Source organism: Mycteria americana, chromosome Z (genome assembly GCF_035582795.1).
Source record: "Mycteria americana isolate JAX WOST 10 ecotype Jacksonville Zoo and Gardens chromosome Z, USCA_MyAme_1.0, whole genome shotgun sequence".
Classification (NCBI taxonomy): Eukaryota; Metazoa; Chordata; class Aves; order Ciconiiformes; family Ciconiidae; genus Mycteria; species Mycteria americana.
The window spans coordinates 41165731-41187562 of NC_134396.1; the positions used below are offsets into that span (position 1 = coordinate 41165731).

Below are 21832 nucleotides of genomic sequence, written 5' to 3' on the forward strand. Positions count from 1 at the left end.
AACCTTTCCCTGTGTGCCCAGAGGCCTCGAAGACCATCTCAGTATGTCCTTTTCTCATGGAATAGTATCGTACCTGGCGAATCAGCTTTCTAGCACGTAGAGGTGAGATGGTTGCAAGTTCCTTGGGTCATTGCTTCAGCTCATAATATCTGAGAAAATATGCCTTCACTGGTTGAAGGAGAAATTGGTAGGAATATCAATAATGAACCTATGGTAGCCTGAGCTTCCATGGAAACCTTTTTCCATTTTCCTGTGACTCTACAGGCTCCAAAGGCTCCAACTCCATCCTGTTTCACAAGTGGTCTCACAAAGGCAGACAGTGTGGCAAATCAAGGGCTCAGGTGAACTGGACTCCCTTCTGTGCTATTTTAAGAAGAGGCAACCTTTCACAAAAGCTCCTTTTGTCTTCTACTTCTGACATCGGGTAGAAGTCTGAGGGGGGGAACAGCACACATCAGCATTCAAAACTTGGAGAAAGGATTGATGGGAGATGTGAGAGATGGGAGGACTACATCGTTTTAAATGGCGCTTCTGTGTTGGAAACAGATACTTGGATTTGAAAACAACATAACTCAACAGTACATGAAAATGGAGAAATATTGCATTTGAATAAAAACCACTTTCCAAACACCTAAGCAATTATTTTTATTTTTCCACTAAAATATCAGAATAGTAATTACAAATTAGTCAGATATACTAGGACATAAATAAAAAGGCCTGATTTTTCAAGATTAATTCACATATAAACAAATCTCTTAGAAAATAATAATGGCTGAACTCTTATGCTTTTTTAAAGATCTGTGAGCTTTTGCACAAGAAGCAAGCAGTCTTTCAATTAGCAGTATATCTGTGTAATAAAAGGAAAAAGGGGTAAGAGAAAGGGCAGATGAATGCATCTCCCAAATCAAACTGATCCTACAACGGGGTGGTTACTTTTGATGAAGCCTACTGAAAAAAAAACCATTGCTGGGTTACTTCTGTGGTGCTTCTTTGGGCTTTCTCTCGCATGTCAAATTTTTGAAATGACACATTGTTTCTTTCACTCGGGACAGAAAGTGGCAGTAGATAACGAAAAGTTTTGGGTCAAGTAAATGGAAGAAAAAAACATTTCAAAAATATCTCAAAAGGAAAGGTATGTGTGTGGGAGGAGACCTGTGCTCAGTTTATTCCTGTACAAAATTAAATCTGAATTTTTGACTTCAAAAATTGCAGTTCTTACAGTGCACGCTATGTGGTCAGTAGATGGTCAGGTGTCAAGAAATTGGACTTCATTTCACTATGAACTTAGTTGCAATTTACCTAACCAAGCACTCATCATGGTTAGCATTAGTTCCATTCTAGTGTTCAGTATTTGAATCATACTTGTCACAACTCTGTCTTTTCCGAAAATAAAATTGACAGATTTTTGAGAGGCTGCAGCTTAAAAAAAAGGACCAACAAAACAGTAAAAGCCCAGAATGCATTTGGATACACATTTTTAATGTGAAATATTTTCTATGGCAGCTTCATGATTAGACACTTGAAATATCCAGTATAAAGACTAGAATTTGTTTTGGGGGACATTGATAATTTTTTGTTTAAGATAAATTCTCTTTTATTTGGGTATTATGCAATTAATGAAAATGAGACAAAGTACCAGGTGTGGTTATCACCCTACCATGACCCTTTAATTAAACTGTAATTTAAGTCTCCTACAGCCAAATCATCTTTCATTTCCTTTTTCCAGGTTGCGTTAGGCAGAAGAGAGATTGCATATTTGTAATACAATGCTATTTTTATTAATGTCTAACTCAGTATCAGCTGGAGGAAAAAAAGCGTTATTCAACCCAAACAGATGATAAAGGCACTGGAATAAAATGAGAATTCCTCCTCTGCTTGGATAGAGAATAGACGGCCCCTTTTATAACCAGAATTCAGCTGACTGTCCATGCTAGAAAAAAAAAATCAGTGCCATATGCCCAACAAAAAAACGGTTCAGTGCCAAAGCTGACCAAGCCGTGTGGCGAGATCTTCAGGGGAGAGAAGGTGAAATCCATGACAAGCTGAAGAGGTCTGACGTTGGTGTGAAGGCGATTACTGCTTAAACGTATTAAGAGTCCGGTACCTTCAGAAGGCTCAGCCAGCCCCGCGGTGTGTTTGCCAGGCCGCCCCTGGCCCCGCACCCTCCGCTGGGGCCGTAGGCCGTGGCCGCAGCCACCGCCGCCCGCCCGCCCGCCTGCCGGCGCCGTCGTCTGACTTGTCTGGTACGGCTGAGCAGGGTCACCCCTCCAGGCACGACTTGTACCTTCAGAAACTCCTTCTGTTTTTTTTTTTAAAAAACGCTGTGTTTTCGTGGACTACCACGGGGGAGGCGGCGGAGCGGGCCGGTGCGCACCGCCCCGCGCTACCCCAGGCGGCTGACACTGCGCCCTGCGCCGCCGCCCCTGCAGTCCCCAGCGCGTCCCCGAGCCGCCGGCAGTGGGGGCCGTGGGGTACTCGCCTGGCTCCGGCGGGGAGCTGGGGGGGGCGGGGGTTGGGGGGGGAGGCCGCCCCGCCGCCGCCGGCGCTCGGACCCCCCGGCCGTTGCGTCCGGTACCCCCGCCACCGACGGCACGGGCAGAGCGCGGGGCGTGGCCGCGCCCTACTGGCGCGGCCATTGGCCAGCGCCACTGTCAGTCAGTGGTGGGCGGCCCCGGGCCGTGGCGGGCGGGTATAAAGGCGGCGGCGGGGGGCTGCGGGGCTGGGAGTGTGGGGTGGTCGCGGGGGCTGGGCGGCTGCTGGGCCGGTGTCCTGGGCGGGCTGAGTGGCGCGGTCGGGGCGGGAAGAAGGTCCCGGCGTGGAGGTGCCGTGGGCCGCCTGGTCTCGCAGCCCCCTGTGCCACCCTTCGCTCTTGCTGCGTCCCGCGGGGGCCGGCCCGTGGCAGCATGGTGGATGTGTTCAGCGGGCGGCTCCTGGTCAGCAAGGACGGCCGCAGCGTGGACCCCGAGGAGGCCCTGCAGAACAAAGTCGTGGGCTTGTACTTCTCCGCCGGCTGGTGCTCGCCGTGCCGCGACTTCACCCCCGTCCTCTGCGACTTCTACACGGAGCTGCTGGAGGAGAGCCAGCCCCCCGCCCCCTTCGAGGTCGTCTTCATCTCCTCCGACCACAGCGCCGAGGAGATGGCGGGCTACATGCACGCCATGCACGGGGACTGGCTGGCCCTGCCCTTCCACGACCCCTACAAGCAGTGAGTACCGGCGGCGGCGACCCCCGGGCCTTCCCGCGAGGGGCGCCCGGCCGGGGGCTGCGCCCGCCTGGCAGGCCGCGACGGGCGGGGTGCGTCTGCCCCGCCGTCAGCGTCCCCGCTGGCACCCCTCCTCCGAAGTGCGGGAGAGGGCAGGAGCGCGGCGCGCTAGCCGCCGTACGATGTAACAACGGAGTCGCGGATGCAAAAGCTCCCCGGGACCTCCACCCGCCCTCTCGATCCACTCCTCCCCTTCCCGCTGAACGCTCTGAAATCGCGGCTGCGGCGTCTTCCGTTCGGTGAAGCGCACGGTTCAGCGTCCCGGCAGTCTGGTCCTGCCTTCGTCCTGCCCGCTGGGCAGCGGCTGCTGCTAGCTGGCGCTCCCGGCACTCCCACGGCGGTGTACCACAAACTGGCGTTGAACTAACAGCTTACTTTCTTCAGAGAAGTAACTTGGCTTAAGCCTGTTACATCTGGAAAGAACGCGATGGGGGAAGACTAGTTTTGCATACTTAATTTAGGACTGAAAAGGTCTCTGAGGAAGGGTTAGTAAAGACCCCGAGTATTAACAAGTTGACGTGAATAGTGAGTCAAAACCAGGCTAGCGGCAAACGAGGTTCAAGTGATTGTTTTTCAGCACAGCAGTAGTTGTTATTAAGGTTTTTCTGGGTTGTCTAGCTTATTAATGCTCTATAAAAAAGGCAAATGAAGAAGCAGTAGAACTCATAGCTGAACAGCTTAGAGAAGAGCAGAGCAAACTGCATTTCAGACAGATACAAGTAAGCTAGGTGGGAAAGAAATGTAGTAACAGTTGGAGTTTAGCTGTGGCAAGTGCACATGGTAACTAGGATGTGAAATTCCTGTGCTGAGAGGCTTCTAAAGGGGCATTCGTATAGGCAGCTTGCTCAGCAAAACAACAAAAGGAAAGGACGCGACCGTGTGTAAGTAACAGGGTGAAGGATAATACCAAGAACTGTTTCGATGACCTGAGTCAAGGGTGCAGACTTGTGTGGATGACTGACAGAAATAGGATTTAGCTCCTATCAAGAAGTATAGAATGGGATTTCAGGGGCACATGTACGATGTTTAGGGCCACTGAAATGCCTATAACTGGAGACTTAAAATACATGTGAATACTGGTAAAGGGATTTTTTTTCCCTTTAAATAATGTGTAAGTAGATTGTGGAAAATGTTATTACAGATGTCATCAAAGTCAATGAGTTGGTAACTTTTAAACATAGACTGTGTAACTAGATTCACAACAAGATTTGTTCTTGTAACAAAGAACTCTATCCTAGTGCTTCTAGTAGCTTCTAGTGTTCAACTCATTTAAGATCCATCCCTGTGTGCTACCTGGCATAGAGCTCTGTAACACCCTAGCTACTCACTCAACGTGGAGCAGGTTTACTAACCTTGTTTTGTCAGTGCACTTTGACAACCTCAGGAGCAAACAACCTGAAGCCAGGAACTATTTCATCCTTCCTTGGCTCATTCCTGGATGTCAGCAGCCAATTAATGTTAGGCCTTTTTAATGACAGTTTCCATTGACTTAAAAGTAGATTGAAATAGCAATGCTGTTTTCCATAGTTTCCAAAGGCTCCCTAGGCAGTGATTGTATTTGTTAACTACTGATCCTAATAGAATTCAGGCAAATTTCCTGATGGAAATGTGGCACTTGAAGTTACTGCACCCAGCAAGCTGTTCAGCATAGACTATGCGAATGCGCTTACACCTTCAGCCTCTGGATTAGGGGTCTATTTCTGACTCTGCTCTTGCCCGTGTGGAATGGCGGTACAGAGATAGTTTAATTGGCTTTTCTGTGGCAGCCCATAATGCCCTTCAGAATCCTGTAGACAAAAATGGCTTGTCCTGTCAGGGATAGCTGCGAGATCATAGCGTTTGAAGTGGCTTACTGAAGAACAAAGCGCAGAGGCATATGAAAAGGCAATGTTTTTGAAGTTGTGTTTCTTGCATATAACGAAGGGCTGCATGGAGGTGTTCAAAGTGCTGAGGTTGAATTAACTGGTAGTTTGGCTTCAGGGATACTGGTGAATCATTGTAGACTTAGAGCAGACAGATGCGTGTTCACTAAACTAAACTATAATTCTGGCTAGATACTAGTTCTAAGTAAGAATATATTTTTTAAATTGATTAACATAAATTAATAATTTGATTATTAATATTTATTAACATTCATCTATTTATTAACATTATTCATTAATATTTTTAAAGTTCCATTGTAAATAATTCAAATTGGTTGCTCTTTTGTGGACTATATAAAGAAGGCATTTCAGTATTTTCAGCAAAGTTAAAATATTCTAGTTGGTCACTTCAGTGTTTAAGATACATAATTGCAGCATAGAGGGAAGTCTCTTCTAGGCACAGTAGAGCCAATTTTAAATTTGCCATCTAAAACACATTTCACAACCGGAAGCATGGAGTTTCTTGGGGATGAATTTTGTCTTGTTAAGAAATAGGCTGCGTTCATGCTTGTAGTGTATTAAGTGTAACGCCTTGCACATACCTGCAGAGAAGCAAAATGCTGAATTCAGAGCGGGATCTCAAGACTCTTCCAATGCTGTCAGTCCTGACTGTTTCCCTGAGGTGGGACTGCTCCTTTACTACTTTATGTAGTCTGTGGCGTGACTAACAGGAAATACTGCTCCTGATGCCTTGACTGTTTGCAGCTTTAATGTTGATTTTTGCTGCCTGAGGCACAGGCTTTTGATCCTTGCAGGGGTGTGTGAAGACAATCTAGTAGGAACTGAGCACTAGGAGGAGAAAGGGAATAGTAGAGAGGAAGAGCAGAAGTAGGACAGAACATGTCAACGCCAAATCCTAGTAAATGGGGACTGATGTTTTAATTATGATACACAAAGACATACTGCTATGTTTATACTGAACCCTTCCGTGAAAGGCTGTTCTCTGTGTGGGTGCCCAGCACATGCTAGTAGTTCTTGCAGGCTGCCAGATAGACAGGTATTTACTGAGTCCATGTCCTGTACACCTCAGTGAAAACTGGAATCCCAAAGAATTCCTGAAAAAGGAAAATAAAAAGGGTATGCTTACATTTTTATACTGGGAAGCTTTAGGTATGAGGGTGGATTGGCACCTACAGGAATGGGGGAGGAAGGCGGAGGGGGCTAAAAAAGGAAGGCAGAAGGAGAAAAGTGAAAGCATCTGAGCAGTTAAAAGCTACTGCTTGTTCTTAGTCTTTTTAGATTGCTGTTCCAAAATCTCAACAGATACTTTAAAATTGAATCCCATCCATGTGATGTGCTTATTTATGTGACTGCCACTTAACAATGCAGAAAATTCACAGCTAAAAGAAAATAGACATACAGCTGTGTATTACAGGGTATACTGCTAGAAGCAGATTAGCAAGGTGCCTATCACTTTCAAGTGAAAGCATTTCTAAGTAAAAGCTGTTAAAATTCAAATATTGTCAGATATCACATTACACAAGTGTATAAAATGTACCATTTATGTTCCTGATACGATATGCACTTTGCTCTGTGTCATCAAAAAACAACTTGTGTATAGATCTTAAATCCTCACATAAAAATACTCACTTGTATTGTGAGTTAGCCCTGGTGGGCACCCAGCTGATGGGTTACTCCTTGCCCCAGTGAGAAGGGGGAGAGAATCTGAAGGGTGAAAGTGAGAAAACTTGTGGGTTCAGATAAAAGACAGTTTAACAGATAAAGCAGAGGTGAACACGCAAGCAAAGCAAGGTGAGGAATTCATTCACTACTTCCCATCAGCAGGCAGATGTTTAGTAATTTCCAGGATAGCAGCTTCATCATGTGTAATGGTTGCTTGGGAAGACAAGTGCCCTAATTCCGAATGTCAGTCCCTTCCTCCTTTTTTCAGCTTTATATGCTAAGCATGACGTTATATGGTCTGGAATATCCCTTTGGTCAGTTGGGGTCAGCTGTCCCAGCTGTGTCCTCTCTCAACTTGTTGTGCACCCCCAGCCTACTCGCTGGCAAGGCAGTGTGAGAATCAGAAAAGGCCCTGGTGCTGTGTAAGTGCTGTTCAGCAATAGCTAAAACATTGATGTGTTATCAATACTGTTTTAGTAACAAATCTAAAACACAGCACAATGCAAGCTGCTATGAAGAAAATTAACTCCATCCCAGCCAATGCCAGTACTACCTAGTAATATAAAATCTGTGCTCTCAGAAACTTTCATCCAGCCTTCTCGTAAGAATCAAAAGACCGAACAATTGTAATGACTTCCAGTTTGCCTCAATTTCATCTTTTTGGTATTTCATATGCGAATGAACGTTGCCTTCTCATGTTCTAATCTGCATGGCCAAGGTTTGATATCTCAAAGGATTTGGGTAAAAGATTCCCTGTGTTTGTACAAAGGTTACTTGTTCAGTCTTCCATAGCTATCTTTATTATAGCTTCCTCTTCTGCTTTATCTGCTTGTGTCTTAGATTTTTCTAGTCAGTAAGATACTGTATGTACCGTTACACTTACCTGGGAATAGCTAAGCAACTGATTTTTTTAAAAATGACATTATTACATCGCTGTATTTTACTGTAAGAGAATTGAGTTTGCATTTGTAGTGCATATGATGCTTCTATTTATGGTTAATGATTTCATAAATTGTCATTGGAGTTAGTCCCATGGCGCATACGTAGTTTGTGCTGGTGAGTCTAAGGGTTTGAGATCCTTATAGGAGAGAAGGATCTTAACAGGTTTTAAAAAGTCATTTTTGTAAGCACCTATACAGACGTACACAGTGATTAAGTGTTGTCTGCAGAACTGTTCCTGAGCCTTCTTCAGGTCCATTCATTTTACAAGTTGCACACAATGTAAGCAACATCTGTGCATGCTTCAGTCTGGTTTGATGCAAGCAACCTTCTGCCCAGAAGTTTACCCAGAAACTGGGTAAACAAGATTCTGTGCTGGAGTGGATAAGCTATATATGCATTCCCTTAGGAAAGCAAAGTGTTAGTTTCCAGTCTCCATAGCAAATTACCTTCAGTTTCCAACTCTTCTGTTTCCAATGGCTACAATTGTGTTAGGCATCTCAAGCTATTTTTATTGTCCGCTGAACCAGTAAAATGCATCTTCCACCCATCTTGTTTGCCATACAAGTGGTATGAGGTGATAGTCTGTTACGTAGTTTCTATGTGAACTTGCTTTGGAATGTTTTTTCTCCCATTTTAGCAGACTTTGGAAAGGTCTATGGAGATTCTTGATTGCTTGCTTTTATTTCAGAATTCACTGAGAAAGCAAACCTGTTGCTAGACCATATCACTGCTCCTTCTGTAATATTTCCTGCATTATTGCTTGGCCAGTGTAATGGCAGAGCAGAATCCTTCACCTGTTGTATTTTTCCTTAAGAGAAGAAAAATCAGAAGGAAAGATGTGTTTCAGGAATGCCTTGTCTGGGCCAGTATTTCACTTCAGCCTTATTTTCTGTATTTTTAAGACTTCTCCTCTTTTCTAGGAAATCACAGAGTGTCTATATATTAATGTCTTCTATTTTTTAACAATGTCTACAAATCTTTTTTTCTACTCAAGCAAAATTCTTTGGCATTTGTACCTCACACAGCAGATGTTCTTGCTTGTAGTGATGGTGCTCAGGCATTACATTTCCATTTAGTGTTTAAGTTTTGTCTTGAGTGTTGTTACTTTTAGCTCATCTGTTGCAGTTCACTTAACCTGTTTCTTACACACCTTCTGGAACATGTGACCTCTTCCTTAAAACTCATTACATTTTCTTTTAGACTGCACAACTTGCATCTTAGGTATAGGTTTTATGTTCCTCACTTTTCCAGTTAGATGCCAGCATGTCTGTCACCATAGCTTGCATTCCTACTGCTAAAATTGTGGAATATCACTTGTGAGGATAATGTGCTAGAAGGTATTTTCTTTAAATTCTGCCTTCCAAATGAACATTACGACTTCAGTAGCATCCATATAGTTTCAGTCATGGCTTTCTAATGTGAACGTCTAGTACAATGAATAGATGTGCTGAGGATGACCTATGAATAGTGTGACGTGGTAGGAAATGTGTAATATTTTTCCTACCTTTTAGCTTAGTTTGGAAAGGGTGGGGAAACACCCTGATGTGGTTCTGACTTGATGACCATCAGTCTAAACCCATTTCTCTGTCTGCTTATTTGTATTCAACAAATGGTTTCCTTTCTTCTTTGGACATCTAGTGTTAATGAAAGTAGTGTTTTTGCTATTGCCATGTATTTGGAAATAATTTGGTTTTGCAGTGTCCTGATAAACACAGCAGGAAACTTCAGACAGTATCTGCTTTTCTTTCTGAGTTGGAGCTGGGGCAGTGAACTGCTTCTGGAGGGCCTGGAAACACTTGAGGCTCCTCCTGTTGAGCAGCACTCTCAATGACTAACTCTGATTTTTATGTGATGTCCATTGAGAGGTTTAATGAGTTCAGAGGTCATTGACTTTTAATTACATCTGTTGTGAATTAATAAAATTCATGCCAAAAAGTTGTTGTCAGTGCTAGTGATTAAGTCTTAGTCTCAAAATTGTTTTTTCTGGCTTACTTGTTCTGAATTTTACTTTTTCATTTGCACTGAAACATCACCCTTCCAAATGAGGTGATTTTCTTGTATAGAAGATGCTATCTTTCTAGAAAGATAGATCCATGTGCCTTGCTCTTTTCCTATTTATTTTGTCCTGTAACAAACAAATTGTCATAGCTGTTAAACTGTTTTCCTTGAAAATGTTTTTCATTTTGCCATTTCTGTTGCCTGTGTCATGCTCAACTGATGTGGCTTACTATGTGGTATTCTTTGATTCTCCTCTTTTGGCATATTCCTTTTGTTTGCATCTTACTCATCTATATAAAGTGAACTCTATTTTACTACTTCATGTGGCTGATAGTCTGCTATTCATGCACTTTCATCTCTGTGGTGTGTAATTAGTAGTCATGCCTTGTTATTTATTGTGTGCCAGTGTCAGCAAGTATTTTTGTTTCTCCTTGGATGTGTTGTGTCCTCTAGGTTTTTCCCTTCCAAATGTTATTTTTATTTCCAGTATTAATAATCCATTTATTAATTTTCCATGTATCTTGAGTTTGATCCCATTAAATTTCTATCCTTCAGAAGTCTTTAACTATTTTTTCCTGGGTTACCTACTCATCAATTGTTTGAATAGATCCTGATTTCATTCATGGAACATCACTGTTTATATGGCTTTTTAATTTTTTAACTGTATTTTAACTGTTTTGTTATAAAACAACAAGCTATTTAAGATCAAGTTATCTGTAATCTATCTGGATTTTTCCATCTCCTGACATAGAGGAGTGGCCACTATTGTCTGTGTGATGGACAGAGGAGGAGTTGAAATTTTATTCTTGGACAACTTAGATGGGTGGCCCTTATTCCAAATCTTTCTATTGCTTACATTTCTGTATGTAGAAGGCCTGTTTCACTGAGGGATTTTAAGGCATTTCTGCAGTCTCTTCGGCTTACACTAAAGGATTATGCATCATGCTTTAATGGAGATTATAGGAAGTAGCTCTATGGGATTCTCACACTTGACCATCTTTGTATGGGAATAAATGTCTAATGCTAATTTAAGTGAGATCTTCCTCCTATCCAGTAAAAAGGGACCAAAAGACACCTGTTTCTGGCCAGTAAAAGTGGAAGGGTGTGTCACACTTTCCTTTCATGCACCTCCTTATAGTCTCAGTCAGTCTCTGCTCCTGTGGAGCCTACAGGCAGCAGTGAAGAGCAGTTACAGGAAGGGTGCTGCAACTCTCTCAACTCCCTGAGCTAAGTTTCACCATGTAAACTCCCAGCTGCAGCCTTGTTCATCTCCCTATACTATCCAGTGCTCTGCCTCAAGCTCTGAGGAAGCCCAGGCACTCATCACTTCTGCTCTCCCATGCATCCTGACCAGAGTACCATTCATGAGAGACTACAAGTTTTCTTAAAATGCTCCCTAATGGTATGTTTTATTTAATTTTTTCCCCTCAGTGATCTGAAGAAGAAATACAACATAACAGCAATTCCTAAACTGGTGATTGTGAAACAAACTGGAGAAGTCATTACTGACAAGGGAAGAAAACAGATCAGAGACAAAGGGCTATCCTGTTTTCGGAACTGGCTTGAGGGTGCAGATATCTTTCAGAATTTCTCTAGCTAAAATGTTGGCAGATGAAAGCAAGACAAGGCATCATGGAAAACTTGGTAGAACTCTGAAAAGATTGTTGCCTTCTTCAGAACAAGAAGGGTAAGGCTTATTTATCTTTGCTTGTAAACAAATTTTGTTTTCAACTTGAATATTAGCTATTCCAGTGAGTCATAAAATGTGATTATTGTTTTATTTGTATTGTTCTATCTACTATATTCAGTATGAACCAAAGCATTCCTGATAATACTGAAGAACTTCAGGAGGATAGGCTGTTTCAGACAGTAATAATGGAGCACTGTGAAACCTATGCAAACACTTACTTTGCAAAATCTGTACAGTAAAAGTTATATATGCACAAACCTATTTTTCTTGATGACAGTTTTTTTTCTGGTGATTAGCAGATATTTTATTAAGAAAAGGAAATCTTTTGCTTTAATAAAGAACTGTTTATGAAGCATGTGTGTCTAATGTGTCTTCCTTATCTACCTTAACAAGCTAATAAGAAAATGCCATGATTTTTAAATAGGACACATTTGTTTGTCAGTACTGAAGAAATATTTTTCTTTGTTTTTATTTTACTTTGTGTGGGACTTACTTAAGTTCTGCTGAGTTTTCCTTACAGTGCCAAGTTTAAAAATCCAGGGGTAAGCTAAGTTATGTCCCAAGTTAATGTCAGGTCAAGTCTAAGAAGAAAGCATTTTCCATCTCCTTTTGCCAAAGTGTGTAGAAGCAAACATCAAAAATGATACCAGCTCTCTACGACGAGTGCTCATGTTGCATCTGAAGTACAGCCTGGTTTGCCTGTATCTTCCACCAGTTGTTGCATTCAGATAGCCAGTCTTCATGATTGGGGTCCCAGGCCAAACAACCATGCAATGGGTGAACTAAAGAAACACTTCCTATGCAAGCCAAGAGTTTGACTAGAATTTAAAGGCTTTAACTGAATTATTATTAGTCCAGTTACTAGCACTTAACATTACTAACACTTCAAATCCAGATTACTCAATTATTACAAGTCATTCCCAATAAAGATACAGTTAACTTTTCAGTTCTCTTGCTATGTTCAGCTTTCCTCTTGGGTCTAATTTTAATGGTGTTTTCCTGAAGATGATGACTTGCCTCCAACTGGACTGCGTGCTGCTGATCACAACCCTCTGGGCCTGGCTGTTCAGCCAGGTGCAAGTGGCATTTGCTCTCTTCAAGCATCAGGAACCTCTCACAATGGACATGACCTGACATCAGCTAGCTCCCTCAGCACTCATGGGTGCAAGTTGGTTAAGGACTTCCTACTCTGGTGGTCCTCTTCTGAGTGTAAGTCTGTCTTGCTCCAGACTTTCCCTGTAGTCTCTGGGGTTGCACATACCAGAAGGTTGATCTTATATATGCTACAGGAGCACTTGTGTTGGCCTGCCTGCTAATCATGGCCCATAGGCTCCATGCACTCCAGCTGCTCTGCTCTTGTCACATGAAGTGCAGTACCCCTTCTTTGCCCTCACAGCCCGTGCTTGCTAAAGAGCCTGTAACCATCCATTGCAGCACTCCAGTCGTGTGAGCTATCCCACCATATCTTTGTCATCCCAAGGAGGTCACAGCCCTGTAATTGCACACAGACTTCTGACTCCCCCTCTCTGTCCCGTGCTGTGTGCACTAGTGTAGAGGCATTTCAGCGAGGCACCCAAGCATGCTGATTCCCCAGAACAGCAGAACATGGCTGTTCTGCTGGCACTTCTTTGCATGACTGTGCTCAAACGGATTCCACTTCAGCCTTGTTTTGTTGATTGCCATGTCCCTTCTGAAGTCATTGGCTTACTGATCCCATCTACAACTTTCTCACTTGTTTGTTGAGGAACCTTTGCCTGACCATGAGAAAACTCAGCAAGTAATACCTGAAATTTGTGTGGATAATTTTATCATTTAACACAGCTGTGTCATTTTCTTGTAATGGAGGAAAAAATAACTTTTCCTTGAAGAGTGTGTGTGTGTATGGGAGGGAATATATGTAAAGGAAGTCATGTGTTCCTCATAATATGTCAAAAAGCAAGTACTCTAGAGAAACTGAATTTAAAATGAAAAATATTAGATCTAGGAAGTGTTCAGCAGAGTTGTGAGTCAGAGCATCCTACAGCTGTTCTTGAAATGACACCCGGGGCTACTGCAGACAATTTATAATTTTTGCCATCAAACCATATAAATAATGGTCAGGTTCTTTTCTAATGAATACTAAGCTCCATAGTGAATTTTCAGTGCAAGTGATGTGTAGGCACTGCCTGCTGTTCTGGGACCAGCTAATGGCAAATGTATTTCAAACATAAGATGAGAAAAGAATAATAAAAGTGCTTCCAGAAGTTTTTACAAATAATGTTGCCTGAATGTGGAATGAATTATATAGCAAAAGCATTCACTGTGACCTGCTACCAGATATCGGGCATCACTTGGGCCAAGGTAGCTTGGTTCATTGTTTGTATGTATGTTATATGGAAGAACTCAGTATTTCAAGACTGAGGTGGAGTTAGGTCCTTTGATTAATTGACACACTGATTCAGTAACACAGATTCAAATTAAAATTCAGCTAGGAAATTCATAATGATGATGCAAAGATATATACTATCCAAAATACCTGGTTCGACTTCAACCAAGGGCTGTTGGTTTTGCACATCAGTGTTTGGAAGCTCAGAAAATTTGTTTTCCTTGTCAGTGCTAAAATAATGTATGTTTGACATAGACGAAGTACAGGGTAGTGGAAAATATTTGCTTATTACCAGCACCTTGTGAAATTAGAGGAGCAGATCTCAGTGGGAGGACCATAAGGCTTGTTATTACTTTGAATATTTGTCCATTGGGAATGAAACTTACCAGCGTACTAATATTTGAATTTACAGAGTTGTCCCTTTAACTTTCTTAAATATCTTCAATTGACTAGCAACTTTCTACCCTCCATCTTTAGTCACAGTTACCTTGAATGTTAGTGAATACTAGTACTTTTTCAGAATGAGGAGGAAAAATGTGGGGTTTTATGTAACAATAGACAGTAGCATAGTGATATTGATAGATGCTGCACTCTCATAAAGGAATCAACTAAAAACCAACTAAGGTTAAGAGGAAGAGTGTCCTTCTTTATTCCATTCGACAAGGTATTTCCCATTATTAGTAAATGATTTATGAAGCAATGTATGTTAAAATTGCTTAAGAACCTACAGTGTTGATTTTTTGTAGAATTTATGGAGAATTATTTTGCTAGGAAAAATGGCAGGGATTATAAATTGATACTTTGTGAACTGATCCATACCATGACTTTCGAGGAGGATGACTAGCTGCAGATGAATGCTGGAGGCTTTCCTGTGACCACTGAACATAGCACTTGGGAAGAGGCAGAGCATGGTGGCAGATTCGGACATGAAATAATCATTATCATAGCAAATGCAACCAACATCTTTCTCTTTGTTAATGTTTTTTTTTCTGTAATTAATTCTCCATCACGTACAGCCCTGCTACCCACTAGGTATTTTTTCTTCCTACTGAAGAGCTGCTGTTGTCAAAATTTAATAGTTCTATTCCCATCCAATATTGTCAAATAAATAAAATGCTTATATTAGTAGAATTTTTAAAGGCAAGATTACTTACCAGTGCTATCTTACCAATGCTACACACTTACCAGTGTGTTTTCAAAGGTAGAATAGTGCTATGTGCCCAAGATGCAAAAATTTCAAGGATCATTCTTTTCGTTATTGGTCTCTAAAATACAAACCCTCAAGCACCTTCTCTCTGTTGGCATTATAGACATGGATTCATTTTTAATTCTTCTCCATTTTTGATTCTTTCTGAGTTAGGGTCACAACAAGTCTTTCATCCTTAATCACCAAAGCTGTCTCCCTACTGAATAATCTTTACTGCAGGAATATTTTTCTGTTGCAGATGCCAAACTCTTGACTTTCTCTGAGCTACAATTGATGTATAAGTGTCTTCTAATTAGCAAATTCATCTGTGCTGTACCAAAATAATTCATATTTCTGCCTTGTTTTTCTTTTGCAGTGTCATTATTGTAAATAGTATTGGTTAAATATCAAAATCAACATCTGACACTATTAAAAAATAGATACAAAATTATGTTGTCTGTGGACAGTTGCCTATGCAGTTATAGAGACCCTCAAAACAGAAAATGAAATAGTTAAAATTAAGGGATTTGGGGCCAGTTTAAGTTTGCCTTCATCTTGCTGCAGAGGCCACTGGAATTTAAGCATGTGCTTATGTGGTTTGCAGAAAAGGGCTCTAAACCAACACTAACTTTAACAAATTGTCATTGGCTGTCTACTATCGCTTGAATGTTGTTTGGCAGCGCTTCTCTTGCCCTACTACTGCTGCTAATTGGCTTGTGGAAGAACACAAACCAGGCAGAACTGCTGAGTTGGTCTAACATCTATATTGAGTTAGAACTAGTATCACATGTGCATACCTGAAGATTGTATTTCAGTCCTTTCCTCATGATCACCAAATAAAAGTTAAGCTTGCCCATGACTGTAGTTCACTTAAGTTCCAGCATGTGCTCGTTATCAGTCTGTGGATGAAACAGTAATAGTGAACCAAACAGAAAATGCCAAGGTCACCTTTTCTGTGCATTACAGAGTAAAAAGCAGTTCATTGATCTAGTTACAGAATTTCAGGTCATTCTCAATTGTGCTAAAGTCAGATATCACTTAGCTGGTAATGCAATAGTAATAGTCTGTCATTGGATCTAGCCACTAAAAGCTTGAGTAGCCTGAATGCACTTAAAAAAAAAAAAGGCAAAGAAAACATTACATTACAAAGGGTGCACTAATCTTACATTATTTTGACAGAAAGTTGCATTTTCCTTTCAGATTTTTCCAAGACAAGGTTCAGATGTTTTGACAAAGTAGGAAAGGGTTGGGTTTGTTTTGTTCCAAACGATGATGTTTTACCTCAGGCTGCCACGTTTATCTGTGTGATCTGCATGCCAGTTTTTGCCTAATAGAGGGAATTCCTGTGGTTGACAGTCACTTTTCAATCCAAATCATTTCTGAAATGCTGCATACCTCTGTTCACCAACAATCTCTTCTCATTCCCCTAGAATAAGGTTTTCAAATCAAAAGTGAAGGTCTTTGACATATGTCAAGTCAGATACATTGGGTGCTTAGGGCAATGTTGTATTTTCCATTCATCACTTGTGTAGAACGTAAATTGTGGCAGCTCTTATTACTGAACACAGTTATATAATATACATTAAACAGTATAGAACAGCTTAGTTACTGAACTATGCAGAATGTATATGTAAGACTCAAAACGCATTAATAGCACCAAAGATGAAGCCAGTAGAAAGTTTTCTATCCTCTTCCTTGGCAGCTTGTATGAGGCTGTATCACACAAATTTAATATAGCATCTCTTAAAAAGATGGTTTCGAAAGAACATATTAAAGTATATGTGCGTAAATGTGATTTTTTAAAATCTGTGTTTACTTTTTCATATTATTGCAAATTTTTGGATGACTTGCAATGAAAGGAGTTTTCAGGCTCATGTTTTAGCCTTTGGGTCTGTACCTAGAAGGTTCCTTTTGGAGTTCTGGGAAGAAAACTGCAAGTCTTATGCCAGAATGTGATGGGACCATGATAAATACCTATGCAGAAAATAGTTATGGTTATCAAACCTACTACGTTTTCTCTGGGAATAGAAAAATGGAAATTAACAAACTTTTTTGTCACACCTAAACTGCATAATTTTGAGATTTGGGCTGAAGAATAAAGATCTAAAGTGGGTACTTGGAAATTTCTTCAAATGCTGTAATGATTTCTTGAATATGCATTTTTAATATAAACAATCTTTCACTTTGCATCTCAACTGAGAGTACATACAGAAAGAAATATCAGTAGCTCTTTTTGCAGTGAGAGGAAAGAGTAGACTGCAAACAGGTGTTCTTCAGAAAACAAGTAACGGTTGATACATACATGATAACTTTTTGCTTTTCATGCCATTTCCACCCTGTGCATAACCTGATTTTGCTTTTTGTAGAGCTGAGTTACTTGTTAAGACCAGACACGGATAAGAGTCAGCTCTAGCTGTCATGTGTTCTCTGTGCAGGCAATATTAATAAATGGGCAATCCTAAATTTTCTTGTCAGTTTCTATGAAGATGGACATATGGATGAGCAAATCGAAACAGAGATGGATTTAAGCCTTCTACCTCTTCAATTTCATTTAAATTTCCCTGGATGAAGTTCAATACAATTCATGACTCTGATGTTAAGAAATGCTGTCAGTGTCAACTGAAGAAGTTGCTATGGAAAGTGCTGTTTCTATCCAAAAAACTGAGCTTAAGCACAGTGGTACAGACCCAAAGAAATGCTTCAAATACAAGTTGAAATAATTTAGCATAGGAGTGTTCTCAGAATCCTGTCTGAGTAGGAACTGAGATGTGAGCCCTGTCGATTCAAACAGATAAAGCAAGCTGTGCAGGCAGGTTGTGAATAGATACAAGTACTGTCCTGGAAATGTTTGTACTATGCTGATCCAGTAACTGTGCCTACGTAGATTTGTAAGATGTTGATGAATAATAGATCCTTGGAATGATAAACAACCATTTTGCATAGTCAGTAGCTAAACCTCCCCAACCCTTCTCATACTAATAACCTTCAGTGCACACACAGGGCATCAAAGAAAATATTTTTCAGAGATGAGTGTTTTTCTGGGTATAACATGAGGGCACGGTTCCCATGCAAGTGGAGCTTTGTCCCGAAACAAGGCTGTTTAGTGTGATTCTGTGCTTTGGTAGTAGTTCCAGTTAGGTTTTGAAATGCACCCAGGTTTCTAGAAGGACTGTCTGAGGCCCAAGCTTTCCTTAACAGATAGCCTGCCTGCTGTAACATAGAAGAGGGTATTTTCAGTCATGTTTCATTTATGTAGCCATCTACTGGTTATGTTTATCTCTTACTCTGAGATTAAAAACAATATTCTGAGCCTCAGATGGTACCTTGGGGCTCCTAATCTCTATTTCATCGTGCAAGTGACTCAGTCTCTCTGCTCCTAGTTTCTGCCAGTATAACATATAATAACACAATGAATGCCATCTCTGAAGATTGAGATGCTTAAAGGGTGCTCTGGAGCTCCAGGTAAGCTGATGCAATGCATACACATTTTGTGACCCAGTACAGTGTATATATATATTGGAGACATGCAGCTGTATCTTGTCAGCATCACCAAAGCAAAACTCCATCATCTAAGTCTCGATATCTTCTTTCTACAACTTCCTAAAGTTGCCATCACATGTAGTCCTATGTGGTGAAGAGAGCAAAGACTGAAGGGCAGGCAATGGGAATGAGTTGAGATCTTGATTGTATCCTGGTGTCCCAGTCCTGGCTTGCTTATCAGCACTGAAACACACAGGCTCTGTTGTTCCCTGGTTCCATATTCAGCACTGCAGCTAGTCTGTGGTTATGAAGAGTGCTGCTTTTACTAATACCCTTAATTAACACCTATCACCAGCATAGTATTCACACTAACAGTATCTCAATTTAGATTTGAGGTTGACACATTGTCACACTCCTCCAAGAGAATAGACAGTGCCTTTCTAAATGGTATCTGTTTTGAAATTTAAACAATTGCATATTTAAGGTCATGCAAGAATTTGAGTATATGGAGGATTTTACTGTGCATGGTGCAGAAGAAGAGATCACGTGCAGAGACCAAAGCAGAAGTATCCCACATGTGGAAGAAAGACAGAACTGAACTGCTTGGTGTAGAAGTAGCTGTAACTGCCGTGAAAGAAGCTTACAGAGAAAGTTGTTAGGACTCTGGGCTGAAATAGGTGTGGGGCTGTCACAATAAAATTCTACTGCGTTTGTTTGAGTCGTGCTACATCCAAAATAGTGGGACTTTCTTCAAAAATGAACAAGACTGGCCAAAAAATAACCCCAAACCTTTCAATTAGATGATGGTAAATGACAAAACTTCAAACCTTTGGCTTTCTGCTCAAGTCAAGGGAGTAAGCACCAGCTTTGTCTGAATCTTCTAGCAAATGTCCAAAACCAAGCAACTTTCTGGCAGGTACGTGGAAGCAGGCCTTGCCATGCTTAAAATTGGGTCAAGGACAAAGCAGCACCACGAGTGAGAGGTGGAGGAGCTGGACATAGGTATGTGGAGGCCACATGGCTGAAGTTTCTGAGTTAGGAAGAAAAGGGTACATCTGCTGGAACCCATTGCCTTCTATGCAGATGCTGCTGTGCCATATCAAGCCCCTTTGCAGAACAGTTTATATCTTCTGTAAGTGTATATAAACCCTAGTACTGTTGTGTTAAGTCAGAGTTTGTATCGATAGAGGGCTGAATCTCTCTCTGCCTTCTCTCCTATAGCTGTAGAAATAACCTTCTTCTGCCTGACCTGAATCTGCAAAGTAGACTGCATGTTTACACCATGACAGGTATTTTGTGTAGCAAGGCACAAAAGCATAATAGCTGGAGACCACTTCTTAACAATTTATGTTCTCTTATACTTCAAGGCCCAGGATTTTTGACTGGCTGAACTCAACTCTGTGAATCCAGGCAGAATGCTTCTTGCTCACAAATCAAGCCACGGTTTGTAATCTGCTTACCAGATTTGTTTTAAAAAGAGTTGACGCACTTGTCCTTTGAAGGAAGACTATTAGTTTGAGGTACTTATTTTCAATCTCATCCTAGAACATTCTTCTCTAATGGTCGATGCCAAGACACAATATGCAATATAAAATCTGAGGGCACTAGAAGCTATCTTAGAAGTACTATCTACTATCTTAGAAGTATTCGGTCTGTTAGAGCTTAAAGGAAAGAACTTGATGGGACCATCAAGTAGAGTCCGGATATGCCACAGTATATTGCCAGCTATATGTGTTGACAGACTGTATTTGCCAACAAATAATTTGTTGCCACACCCCAACTGCACTTAGCATGTAGATAATCCATGAGTGCAGGGCTTCCAGAAGCATTCCTGTGGCTTTCAGAAGGGTGGTGTAATTATCATGCCGGATAGAGCCAGGCTGATTATTGAAGTGGGACGTGGGAGTGCCTCTTCCACTTAAAATAGTAAGGGAGTGGGTGTTCGAGAGTTAAGCAAGCTAGCAAGAGACAGCCAGCTGCAGCTGCTCCTGGCTAGGAGGGAGAGGGGAAAGGGGGAAACTTGTATTAACCTGGAGTTGCTATGAGCCTGGCCAGTTGCCTTCAGGCTGGTATCTATTGCTGTAGACCCAAGGCCAAGGGTAGCTCAAACTTGGGGGGGGAAGAGAGGAGGGACCAGTCCTACCCCTCTGTATTGCCTGTGCTTTCTATATGGAACAGCAAAGCTGAGATCCAGCAGCAGAAGCCAAACCTGAATCCCCATCCGAGGGTAACAAAGAGACAGGCTTGGTCCTTTGCTAGGCAAGGTGAAGGACAAAAAAGACTGCAAATGTGTGTGTTACATCCCCCTCTCCCTGCCCTGTCCTATGCCCACACTGGGAAATCCTATCTGTTCAGCTGCCTTAAGATGTTCAGATTCCTTTCCGAATCCTTACATGTTTTATCTAAGGAAGAGATTCACAGTTCCTGAGGACTCATGAGAAAGGAGACTTCTCATATTTTAATCTTACCAGGTGTCACACTTCACTAAATACAGGGTCAGTTAATGAGGGGTGTAGCCCTCGAGCACTAGTCACCTGCTGGTTTTCAGCATATAACCTTTACTTTTCCATGTGTTTCTCCAGTTGTTGTCATCCATATTTATCAATCTTCTATTTACCATTTGTACTGAAGTACACTAGCTCCTAAATTTTCATGCATTAGTAAGAAAATCTTCTAGCAGATGTACTTTGTTTGTATTAGGTGTAATTTACAATGCATGTGATAAAATGGATGCTTTTTGAAAAATGAATGTATAAAGTTATACCAGTGGGTTACAGTCTGGAAGTTAAGATGGAAAATGAAGTTTAAAATTTAAGGTCTGTGTATGTATGTCTGATTTAAATATGCAAAACTGTGATTTATATCACTCAATATCAAGTGATCTCCCCAAAAATAGCTCATCTTAAAGCACACAAAAAATAAGCTATCCAACAGTATATTACTGCATAAAGATAATTCCTCATTTTATTTTTTGTCATACTTCAGAAAATTTCTTTAAGGCTAAAATTATAGGACCTTGAAAATAAACATAAAATAACTGATGATTGACCACGGATAACTAAGAACTCTAAGAAAGCAAAGAGGCCTTTCAATCAGACAGGAAAGCATTTCTAGTTCGTATCAGTTACCCAGGATGAGACAGGAGGTTACAAATATACAATTTAACAAAAAATAAATTTTAAAAATTTATCATCTCACTCATGCTGATTTAGTGGTGCATTCATGACTCCATGTTTATTAGGTTTTATCAGCAAAGCACCACTCTTATTGGTTTTATTCCTGATACACACCACACTAAGAATCCCTCTATCTTCTAGCTTACCTTGAAAAATTAAACTGTTACTTAAGAATCTATTTTATTGAA

General features: G+C 41.1%; 1 protein-coding gene across 1 annotated transcript; it reads left to right on the top strand.

Moving 5' to 3' along the window:
- Positions 1-2770: 2770 nt before the first annotated feature.
- NXNL2 (nucleoredoxin like 2) lies at positions 2771-11738 on the top strand. The gene is made up of 2 exons (XM_075527509.1): positions 2771-3205; positions 11179-11738. Exons 1-2 carry the CDS (start codon positions 2904-2906, stop codon positions 11345-11347), a joined length of 471 nt encoding a protein of 156 aa, XP_075383624.1. The 5' UTR covers positions 2771-2903; the 3' UTR covers positions 11348-11738.
- The last annotated feature ends 10094 nt before the right edge of the window (positions 11739-21832 follow it).